The sequence below is a fragment of the Ovis aries genome, chromosome 1 (assembly GCF_016772045.2).
Source record: "Ovis aries strain OAR_USU_Benz2616 breed Rambouillet chromosome 1, ARS-UI_Ramb_v3.0, whole genome shotgun sequence".
Classification (NCBI taxonomy): Eukaryota; Metazoa; Chordata; class Mammalia; order Artiodactyla; family Bovidae; genus Ovis; species Ovis aries.
This window is the reverse complement of record NC_056054.1, coordinates 19,716,379-19,728,469: the sequence shown is the minus strand read 5'-3', so window position 1 is coordinate 19,728,469 and position 12,091 is coordinate 19,716,379. Positions and strand designations below refer to the sequence as shown.

The following is a 12,091-nucleotide window of genomic DNA, read 5'->3' as shown; positions in this document are numbered from 1 at the left end:
ACCTTTAGAAAGAGAAAAAATTAACATATTTATATGTTTTGGCTCTTTGAATTTCTTGTAGTCACTTAGATAAGGTATGTGCTGTCTTACATGTGGATTACCAGATTGAATCTGATGGGAGACCACATTTCGCATATTCTCTGCCATTTGTCCCTATTCAGTTCAGTTCAGTCACTCAGTCGTGTCCGACTCTTTGCAACCCCATGAATCACAGCACTCCAGGCCTCCCTGTCCATCACCAACTCCCGGGGTTCACTTAAAGTCATGTCCATCGAGTCGGTGATGCCATCCAGCCATCTCATCCTCAGTCGTCCTCTTTTTCTCCTGCCCCCAATCCCTCCCAGTATCAGGGTCTTTTCCAATGAGTCACCTCTTCGCATGAGGTGGCCAAAGTATTGGAGTTTCAGCTTCAGCATGAGTCCTTCCAATGAACACCCAGGACTGATCTCCTTTAGGATGGATTTGTTGGATCTCATTGCAGTCCAAGGGACTCACAAGAGTCTTCTCCAACACCACAGTTCAAAAGCATCAATTCTTCGGCACTCAGCTTTCTTCACAGTCCAACTCTCACAGCCATACATGACCACTGGAAAAACCATAGCCTTGACTAGACGGACCTTTGTTGGCAAAGTAATATCTCTGCTTTTGAATAAGCTATCTAGGTTGGTCATAACTTTCCTTCCAAGGAGTAAGCGTCTTTTAATTTCATGGCTGCAATCACCATCTGCAGTGACTTTGTAGCCCTAAAAAATAAAGTCTGACACTGTTTCCCCATCTATTTCCCATGAAGTGATGGGACCAGATGCCATGATCTTAGTTTTCTGAATGTTGAGCTTTAAGCCAACTTTTTCACTCTCCTCTTTCACTTTCATCAAGAGGCTTTTGAATTCCTCTTCACTTTCTGCCATAAGGGTGGTGTCATCTGCATATCTGAGGTTATTGATATTTCTCCTGGCAATCTTGATTCCATCTTGTGCTTCTTCCAGCCCAGTGTTTCTCATGATGTACCCTGCATAGAAATTAAATAAGCAGAGTAACAATATACAGCCTTGACGTACTCCTTTTCCTATTTGGAACCAGTCTGTTGTTCCATGTCCAGTTCTTTTTTTTTTTAATTTAAATATATTTATTTTAATTGGAGGCTAATTAAAAATATGGAACGCTTCACGAATTTGTGTGTCACCCTTGCGCAGGGGCCATGCTAATCTCTGTATCATTCCAATTTTAGTATATGTGCTGCCGAAGCGAGCACCCATGTCCAGTTCTAACTGTTGCTTCCTAACCTGCATATAGGTTTCTCAAGAGGCAGGTCAGGTGGTCTGGTATTCCCATCTTTTTCAGAATTTTCCACTGTTTATTGTGATCCACACAGTCAAAGGCTTTGGCATAGTCAATAGAGCAGAAATAGATGTTTTTCTGGAACTCTCTTGCTTTTTCGATGATCCAGCAGATGTTGGCAATTTGATCTCTGGTTCCTCTGCCTTTTCTAAAACCAGCTTGAACATCTGGAAGTTCACAGTTTACATACTGCTGAAACCTGGCTTGGAGAATTTTGTCAGGGGACCTTTTTTTTTAACCAGTTTGCAAATTTAGTATCATATTAGCTGACTGTATACAAACAAAGAATGAAAATTGAGTTAGTAAAAAAAATTAAGGAACAGTACCCAGCATCACTCTGATTCTCCTAAGCTAGGAAAATGAAATTAGTGTTTGGGGAACGCTATAATAGAAATAAAATGTGGTTGTTAGGAGCATAGACTCTGAAGCCAGACTGCCTGGGTTCAAATCCTAGCTCTGCCACTTATAGGCTGTATAAAGTTAGGTAACTTAAACAATTTCTGTAAGCCTGTTTCTTTACCTACAGAAAATGAGGATAATAGTACTAAACATATAACATTGTGGTGAGGATTAAATGATATAATGCTTATGAAAGAACACATGGTAAGTGCTCAAAAACTGTTAGTGATGAAGAATTATTTTCTTTTTAAAGCAAAAGAAGCAATTTGGATATATTCAAGAAGTACATTAATTGAGGGAAACTCTTTACAAATTTATTTTTCATTGGTTTTAAAGCCTAAAATATTTCAGAATGTGAATTTGCAGTCATTTTAATTTCTGTTATCATGACTGTAATCATACAGTAAAATTGGGGCAAATTGCATAACTTCTGTGAGCCTATTCCTCATCTGTGAAATTATCATCTGATGAAATTATTAGTCAATTCTGGGTAAATTGCCCTCTTGTAAACTAAACTGTAAGCTCTACAGGCACAAATGTTAAAGTTTCTTCATTTAATAAGATTCAGTTTTGCAACTGCGACACCAGATAGAGTTTCGTATGGAAGTGATATTTGAGCTAAGCCATGAAGAACATAGGATTTCCTTATTTGGGAAAGAAACTTTATTTATATTTTCCATAGCTATAAAACTGATTGATCCTTAGCACTTTCTGTTTAGTCCAAGGTCGGGTCTAGCCCATGCCCTGGATTCCCCAGCTGTGATACTGGTAAAGAAATGTTAAGTGTTACAAATGTAACATTTACATTGTAACACAATGTTAAGTTACATTTCCATTTCCACTTAGGCCACTATTTAGTTTAGAAGGCAGGGGTATAAGAACTCTTCTAATGAGCCATTCCTGAATTTTTAACAATTTCTTGCTAATATTGATGTTTTCAGAGCTCTTGTTGCACTTTTAATCATGAATGTAAGCAAGACTGCTTACAAAGAACTCAGTTGTTAGGGGCCTATGAGGCCATTTCAGCACACTTTTGAATCTTGTCTTATTCCTAAATGGCACTTGGAGCATGCTGAAGGTAAGGAAAACATGGTACACTTATAGGATAACATGCTTGTAGGGGCTAACCTCATAGTAGGTGTTTATAGTTCAGCTTTTTTCCTGGACGCTGAGATGTCAGAGCCATTGTGATATGTAATGAAGAAAGTGCTGCAGTACAACTTTATTCTAAAATTTCTAAACAGTGTAGAGGCCAGCTAGGAAAGGTGCCTCAGCCATAGAACAGTAAGCCGAAATTTGTTCACATCTTTTTGTCAAGGCAGAGCTAGCTTTATGACTTGGGGATGGGTTGGAGGGATGCAATGCTTGTAAAACTAAACAAGAAGTCCTAGAAAGTGTGTAGTGCATTCAGGCTCACTCATTGTTAGAGCACTTGAGTCCCCAACCACCACAATGGACTTCTCGATGAGGTGGTTTCTCTTCTTGCAGAGCATGGGCTTTAGGGCGTGCGAGCTCAGTAGTCGGGACACACAAGCTTAGTTGCCCACACATGTGAAATTTTAGTTCCTGATCAGGGATCAAACCTGTGTTCCCTGCATTGGCAGGCAGATTCCTAACCACTGGACCACCAGGGAAGTCTCTTATTCAAGCTTCTTGATTAACCTTTTTGAGATTATGAAAAAAGGTATGAAATGTTCCCCCAGAAGAATGTACACACATACAAACAAAAGTTTTCTTATAATTAGTTCTGGAGGTCCATAGACTTCAGGGTAAGGACTCTTTCTAGATTGTATGTTCCTTAAGAACTATACCTAGATTTCATTGACCTTTGACAGAGCCTGCTGTGTATGTGGGAGATACTCAGCAAATAGTTTCTGAATTGATGAACTGGAATGCAAAATGAAAATCTTCAAGTTTCTTACTAGACAATCTCTAAACCTGTCTTCTTTGTTTCCTTAGGCTTCCATCTCAGTGGCACAGTAACTGAACCAGCCACTACTTCTGAACCAGCAGTGACTTATAAAGTTGCCATCAGTTTTGATCGGTGCAAAATCACCTCAGTGACCTGTGGCTGTGGGAATAAAGACATATTCTACTGTGCTCATGTGGTAGCACTCTCACTCTACAGGATCCGTAGACCAGATCAAGTCAAATTGCGTCTTCCTATCTCAGAAACCCTTTTCCAGATGAATAGGGACCAGCTACAAAAGTTTATTCAATATTTAATCACGGCACACCACACTGAAGTTCTTCCTACTGCACAGAAATTGGCAGATGAGATTCTGTCCTCCAACTCCGAAATCAACCAAGTAAATGGTAATTGTACAATATTTTTGTTGCTAAAAAATCTATTTTGTTGCTTTATTGCATGTTTAGAGGTTGGGATACTTTTGCCATTGTAATCGCTTAACTTTAATCAGTTTATTCTATCCAAACTATTTATTAACTCTGTTTCTTAAAGCCATCCAGTTGTCCACCTCATAAAGTTTGGATGAAAATGACAGAGGATGTTAGAGTTATAAATTAAACCAGTTTGTGGACTTCATGTGTCCATATAATCCTTGCCTCTAGGAGCCTGGAATATTCAGGAGTGAAAGAAAACATAAAATAATTAATGTCATTCAGTGAAATGAAATGGGTATCAGAATTCCTTACAATTTCGGGATCCTGCATAGCACCATGGTTATTCTAAAGCATGTCTGTTTGCCTTGTGTTTATGAGCTATATAATGGATGGAGAGAGATACGATGTTCACGTATTCATTCAAGAAATGTATGTTGAGTACCTGCTCTGTGCATGTGATAGTGCTGATTGTTGAGGGCATAAAACAGACATGGTTCCTGTCTTCAAATATCTTACAATCTAGTAGAAAAGACAGCTAAGCCTGAAGTGAATGCTTGCTTTTGTTATGAAGCCAGGTTGTAGATACTTAATCATAGGAAACTGTTGAAGAATTTTGAGAAGAGGAGCTATTTGAGCCAATTTTTCATTTTGTTAGTTAGGTTCTACTATGTTCCAGGCATCATACATGAGAACTTTATGTATGTTTATATATGTTAATTCATTTAGCTTTCAAAACTACCCTGTGAGGTAGATATTATAACCATTTTATAAATAAGGAAATTATTATAACCTAGGCTCACCTGACCTCCGAACTCGAGTTTTTTATACCTCTCTATACTTCCTTCCTATTTTTAGAATATAACTTTGGTATTAGTGTGAATAAGGCAGTGAGACTAGGTAATGGCCTGTATAATACTATGGTCTGTGTGCTAAAGGCCTGCCTCTCCCAGTTGCCCAAGAGAACTAATCAAGTCCTACATACAACCTCACCACTTCTCAGAAATAAAGATAGTCAGACAAGCTTCCAGGAACTCTTGCTGACTAGCAGAAATAATCTTCTGTTGCTTTATCCTCAGAGTTGCGTTTACATGATGCATGCATGCATGCTAAGTCACTAACTATAGTCTGCCAGGCTCCTCTGTGGGATTCTCCAGGCAAGAATACTGGAGTGGATTGTCATGCCCTCCTCCAGGGATCTCCCAACCCAGGGATCAAACCTGTATCTCTTATGTTTCATGCAGGAGAGTTCTTTACCACTAGTGCCACCTGGGAAGCCCATTACGTGGTAACTGAGCTCTATTTGAGAGATGCTATTAAAGAGTAGCTTTCTAAAGGGGCTTCCCTGGTGGTTCAGTGGTAAAGAATCAGTGGTAAATGAGGCACTGCCAATGCCTCAGTGGTAAAGATTCTGCCTGCCAATGCCAGAGACACGGGTTCCATCCCTGATCCAGGAAGATCCCACGTGCCTGAAGCAACTAAGCCCATGTGCCACAACTGTTGAGCCTGTGCTCTAGAGGGAGCCGCCAACTACTGAAGCCCATGTGCCCTAAAGCCCCTGCTCCACAAGTCCACACACCTAAACTATAGAGTAGTTCCCACTTGCCGCACCCAGAGAAAAGCCCATACAGCAATGAAGACCCAGCACAGCCAGAGATAAATTAAATAAATAAGTAAAAATAAAATTATAAAACTCTAGTTCCTCTTCACTTTCTGCCATAAGGGTGGTGTCATCTGCATATCTGAGGTTATTGATATTTCTCCCGGCAGTTTTGATTCTGGCTTGTGCTTCATCCAGCCCAGCATTTCACATGAGGTACTCTGTATATGAGTTAAATTAGCAGAGTGACAATGTACAGCCTTGATATACTCCTTTCCCAATTTTGAACCAGTCCATTGTTCCATGTCCAATTCTAACTGTTGCTTCTTGACCTGTTGCTACAGGTTTCTCAGGAGACACATAAGGTGGTCTGATATTCCCATCTTTTAAAGAATTTCCCACAGTTTATTGTGATCCCCACAGTCAAAGGCTTTTGCATAATCAGTGAAGCAGAAGTAGATGTTTTTGTGGAACTCCCTTGCTTTTTCTATGATCCAGTATACTATGCTAAGTCTCTTCAGTCGTGTCTGACTTTTTGCGACTCCATGGACTGTAACCTGCCAGGTTCCTCTGTCCATGGCATTCTCCAGGCATGAATACTGGAGTGGGTTGCCATTTCCTTCTCCAGGGGATCTTCCCGACCTAGGGCTCAAACCAGTATCTCTTACATCTCCTGCATTAGCAGGCGGTTTCTTTACCACTAGCACCACCTGGGAAGCCCTTCTATGATCAGAAGGATGTTAGCAATTTGATCTCTGCTTCCTCTACCTTTCCTAAATCCAGCTTGTACATCTGAAAGTTCTTAGTTCACGTGCTGTTGGAACCTAGCTTGAAGGATTTTGAGCATTACCTTGTTAGCATGTGAAATGAATGCAAGTGAAATGAGTGCAGTGTAGTTTGAACATTCTTTGGCATTGCCCTTCTTTGGAATTGGAATGAAAACTGACCTTTTCCAGTCCTGTCCTATAGCCACTGCAGGGATATGTATAAAAAGTACATAGACACTGTCCTATAGGAAGCACTCAATAAATGGCTGTTTTTAACAAATATTGAAGGATGGAAGGAGTATATTTGTTTTTCTTTGCCACTTTCAGTTTACAGAGGTAGTATAGGATATATTATTTGCCCACCTGGGTTTTAAATCTAGATGGTCAATAGGACATGCATTTGTTCATTCTATAAATATTAACTCAATGCTGTAATGATCTAGGCACTGTGAGGTACAAAAATGAATCTCTGCTCTGCCTCTTGAGAAATCTGTATGCAGGTCAGGAAGCAACAGTTAGAACTGGACATGGAACAACAGACTGGTTCCAAATAGGAAAAGGAGTACATCAAGGCTGTATATTGTCACCCTGCTTATTTAACTTATATGCAGAGTACATCATGAGAAACGCTGGACTGGAAGAAACACAAGCTGGAATCAAGATTGCCGGGAGAAATATCAATAAGCTCAGATATGCAGATGACACCACCCTTATGGCAGAAAGTGAAGAGGAGCTAAAAAGCCTCTTGAAGAAAGTAAAAGAGGAGAGCAAAAAAGCTGGCTTAAAGCTCAACATTCAGAAAACAAAGATCATGGCATCTGGTCCCATCACTTCATGGAAAATAGATGGAGAAACAGTAGAAACAGTATCAGACTTTATTTTTTTGGGCTCCAAAATCACTGCAGATGGTGACTGCAGCCATGAAATTAAAAGACGCTTACTCTTTGAAAGAAAAGTGATGACCAACCTAGATAGTATATTCAAAAGCAGAGACATTACTTTGACGACTAAGGTCTGTCTAGTCAAGGCTATGGTTTTCCCTGTGGTCATGTATGGATGTGAGAGTTGGACTGTGAAGAAGGCTGAGTGCCAAGGAATTTATGCTTTTGAACTGTGGTGTTGGAGAAGACTCTTGAGAGTCCCTTCGACTGCAGGGAGATCCAACCAGTCCATCCTAAAGGAGATCAACCCTGGGATTTCTTTGGAAGGAATGATGCTAAAGCTGAAGCTCCAGTACTTTGGCCACCTCATGCGAAGAATTGACTCATTGGAAAAGACTCTGATGCTGGGAGGGATTGGGGGCAGGAGGAGAAGGGGACGACTGAGGATGAGATGGCTGGATGGCATCATGGACGCGATGGACGTGAGTCTAAGTGAACTCCGGGAGATGGTGAGGACAGGGAGGCCCGGCGTGCTGCAGTTAATGGGATGGCAAAGAGTCAGACATGACTGAGCGACTGAACTGAACTGAACTCTACTCTTTGAAAGCTTCAGTGTAGTTGGGAGTATATGAGACAAGCTCAATTCTAATGTAAAACAAAATGCAACAGGTCTTTAAGAGAAGTAATAATAAAGTACGAAGAAGAGAGTTACTACATTACTTTCATGCATATGAGCATGAAGGGCATACTTTTGACAGGTGAGGTGTATGGGGTATATGGTGAATTCAGTGAGAGCCCCTCCTGCCCAGTAAATTTCAGCAGTGTTAGCCTATCTGTATACTGATTTTATGGTTTTTCTTTCTCATTGCAGCCCTGACTATAGAGCTGAGGCAATACTGACAATGAGAAGTAATGCTTTTTGGCCAAAGAACAGGTTGTGGGGAAAGGAAGGGAAGTAAAGGGAAAAGCATAAGTAAAGTCATCAAGAAATGTCATTGACTTCTGGGTACACTAAGTTTCTAGTTGAAATATAGCATAAGTATAGGAAAGACAAGACTAGAAGTGAAAGGGCCTGAACAGGGAGGGCCCTAAATGCTAAGCTAAGTTTAGACTTCATTTATAAAGAATAGTTTATCACTGAAGACTTCTGAGCAGGGAAGGGATATGATCAAAACTGTGTTGAGAATAACACATTTGAAGAAAAGTAGCATATAGCAGATTCCATAAACTGGTTGCTCCTAATGTTAATTAGTATTTGTAGACTAAATATGAGTCCTCCTGATTTCCTGGACAATAAGATGCACTGAAAAAGCATGGCAGAAGAGCACTATTCTCTGCAGACCTGGAATTAATTTAATGAGGCTTTCATATAGGAGGACAAGAAGAAAGGTAGATTGACTGATGAAACATGACATGAATTTGTAACCAATTGCACAACCACACATATGGAGTATTGACTTATACTATAAGACTATATTGACTTGTAGTCTTTTGTCACTTGGAGACAGGGTTCTAAAAACCTATCACAGGACTCAGTCTTTGAGAAAGTGAAAGAAGATTCAGTTTTCATTCCACAGATATTTTTTAGGTGCCTGTCACATTACCAGAACTGTGTCATAGATGATTCAACTGTGAGCAAGGAGCTAACAGGCTACTAGGGGAGAGGGATGTATAAATAACTAACACTGTGTTTTAAGTGATGTCATTGAGGTGAGCCCAGGAAGGAAAGATATTCTGAGTATAAATTTATAAAATATCACCCTGTATATAACCCTGCCTGTAACTTTAGGTAGCAAGTTTCCAGAAATTTAGAATTGTTGACTCCACTTGAGAAGCTACAATTTTATTGTGAATTTTAAAAAGAGAAATTTTTATTTTCTAAGAAAGTATTATTTTAATTTTAAAATAATACGTGTGCTTTAAGGCTTATTCTAAACTTCAAAGAAAAACAAAGTAGAAGAATTACATTCTCCTAGGGGAAAAAAATACATCACTACTTTCGTGTTTATGCATTTTTACCCCAGGATGATATTTGTAGACCTTGGGAGAGGATACAACCGAGACTTTCAGTGAACATGAGACTAGCTCTACTCTCTTACGTTTCTTGAGAACCACACAATTGACAAAGCCTGGATTAAGGCAGAATGCCCATCTGTTTCTGAATATACTCACATAGGGCTGCTCCTGCTGAGTGTGGAGTGTAGGAACTCAGGAGATTCATTTCACCATCCTATTCCTTGCAGGTGCTCCTGACCCCACGGCTGGGGCCAGCATTGATGATGAGAACTGTTGGCATTTGGATGAAGAACAGGTGAAAGAACAAGTGAAGCTCTTTCTCTCCCAGGGTGGTTACTATGGCTCTGGAAAGCAACTCAATTCAATGTTTGCCAAGGTAAGAGATGAAAAGATTTTTTTTTTTCCTTACGTAAACTGGGCTCACCACACTTCTGGCTTCATGCATTGTAGCTAGCTCACTTGACCTACCTGTACTGAATGCTTGAAAACTACTTGGGGGGAGGGGAGCTGAGCAGAGCAGAACAGAGCAGGTTGCATCCAGGGAGCCCTACTGCCTCACCCTGGTCGTCCTCTTCCTCTTGCTCCACACTCTCTAAATGAGTTTGCATTCCTGGGGGGATTAGTAATGAAGCTACCTCCCCCTGCCTTGAACCCAAGGCTGCCCAATGAGGCCTTAAGAGACAATATTTTGTTGTTTTTAAAATATTAACTTATTTATTTGGCTGTGCCAGGTCTTAGTTGTGGCATGTGGGATCTAGTTCTCTGACCAAGAGTTGAACCCTGGCCCCTTGCATTGGGAGTGCAGAGTATTAGCCACTGAGAAGTCCCAGAAACTTAGTAATTTGGAACTGGGGACTCTCACAGCAGGCTTGCTTTCTTTTCTTTCTTAACACCTTTGGTGAAATATAATTCACATATCATAAAATTCACCCATTTAAAAAATTGTACAATTCAGTGGTTTTTAGTATATTGACAGATATGTACAGCTATCACTGCAATCAACTTTAGAACATTTTCATTATCTTAAAAATAAACCCTTTCCCTTTACCTATCATTCCCCTGTTCCCCATGCCCCTCTTCCCTGAGCCCTAAGCAACCACTAGTGTGCTTTCTGTCTTTATAGATTTCCCTATTCTGGACTTTCCTAGGAATGGAATCCTATAGTATGTAGTCTTTTGTGACTGGCTTTTTTCTCCTGGCATAGTATTTCAAAATATTTTAAAACATACATCCATGTTGTAGCATGTGTCAGTACTTCATTTCTTTTTATGGCCAAATAATATTCCATTGTATGGATACCACACATTTCATTTGTCTGTTGATGGGCATTTGGATTGTTTCCACCTCTAAGCTGTTATAAATAAGGCTCCTATAAACATTCTTGTACAGTGTTTCTGTGTTGACATATATATTTTCATTTCTCTCTAGGAATGGAATTAGTAGGCCATATGGTAGCTCTATGTTTGAGGAATTTCTAGAGTGATTTCCAAAGTGGCTGCATCATTCTACAATCTCACTAAACAGTGTATGAGGGTTCTGATTTCTCTATATCCTTGCCAACACTTATTATCTAGCTTTTTTATTCTAGCCATCCTTGTGAGTATGAAGTGGTATCTCATTGTGCACAGCAGGCTCTCTTAATACATGCAGAGAACTTGCTTACAGAAGAAGAGGCCTTCTTTTTGGCTCCTTGGATATGCTGTGCTTAGATACTTCATCTTCTCCTCCCTCTCTTCCCCTTCCTTCTCCTCCTACTTTGTTATGATGTACAGTCACCAACCACCTGCCCCTCCTTATGTGTCAGGTTCGAGAGATGCTGCGGATGAGAGATTCCAATGGAGCCAGGATGCTGACACTAATAACGGAACAGTTTATGGCCGACCCACGACTCACACTGTGGAGGCAACAAGGAACAAGCATGACAGATAAGTGCAGGCAGCTCTGGGATGAGCTAGGTAAGTCCCCATATCTCAGCGAGGTGCTATGTCTATCCTGTGAGCTTGTCCCCAGCAATAGTGTTAGTGAATACTTGTCATTAGTCATTACATAGATCTTGCTAAGTGAACGTTAGCCCAAATGGTGGAAGATTTAGGTTCTATAGAGGCCACCCGGAGTCATTTTGAACTCACTTGTGTTTCTTCCACAGCCTTATGTTTTGCTACTGACACCAGCGTTCTATTCCAGATATTGCCATACAGAAGCCTTTAGTGAGAGAAAACCTTTTGCCTTGGCTTCTGTCTCATGACATTAGCTTGGCTCTCCAAATACTTGTTATTCTCACTTTTCTCGCATTCCCTGGGTCTGCTTTTCTTTATCATTTCCAGCAAACCTCTTAGCCATAAGGCCATTTCTAAGCCTTGAGCCCTGGACTTCTGTTTTTCTTTCTCTATTCTCCTTTGTTCAGTTCAGGTCAGTCGCTCAGTCATGTCCGACTCTCTGCAACCCCATGGACTGCAGTACACCAGTCCTCCCTGTCCATCACCAACTCCCAGAGCTTGCTCAAACTCATGTCCATCGAGTCAGTGATGCCATCCAACCATCTCATCCTCTGTCGGCCCCTTCTCCTCCCTCCTTCAATCTTTCCCAGCATCTGGGTCTTTTCTAGTGAGTCAGTTCTTCACATCAAGTGGCCAAAGTATTGGAGTTTCAGCTGCAGTTTCAATTTCAGTCCTTCCAATGAATATTCAGGACTGATTTCCTTTAGGATAGACTGGTTGGATCTCCTTGCCATTCAAGGAACCCTTAAGAGT

At 40.6% G+C, this 12,091-nt stretch overlaps 1 protein-coding gene and 1 non-coding gene across 2 annotated transcripts in view; one reads left to right on the top strand and one right to left on the bottom strand.

Annotated features, from left to right (window-relative positions):
* ZSWIM5 (zinc finger SWIM-type containing 5) overlaps positions 1–12,091 on the top strand; it is a 169,525-nt gene that overhangs the window by 109,181 nt on the left and 48,253 nt on the right. The window contains exons 2-4 of the mRNA XM_027969186.3: positions 3,697–4,053; positions 9,569–9,717; positions 11,146–11,296. Coding sequence (XP_027824987.2) covers positions 3,697–4,053; positions 9,569–9,717; positions 11,146–11,296 — 657 coding nt within the window. The remainder of the gene's footprint in view (positions 1–3,696; positions 4,054–9,568; positions 9,718–11,145; positions 11,297–12,091) is intronic.
* On the bottom strand, positions 1,149–1,252 carry LOC114111081 (U6 spliceosomal RNA). Its single transcript, XR_003587212.1, has one exon. It is a non-coding gene; the product is annotated as a U6 spliceosomal RNA (small nuclear RNA).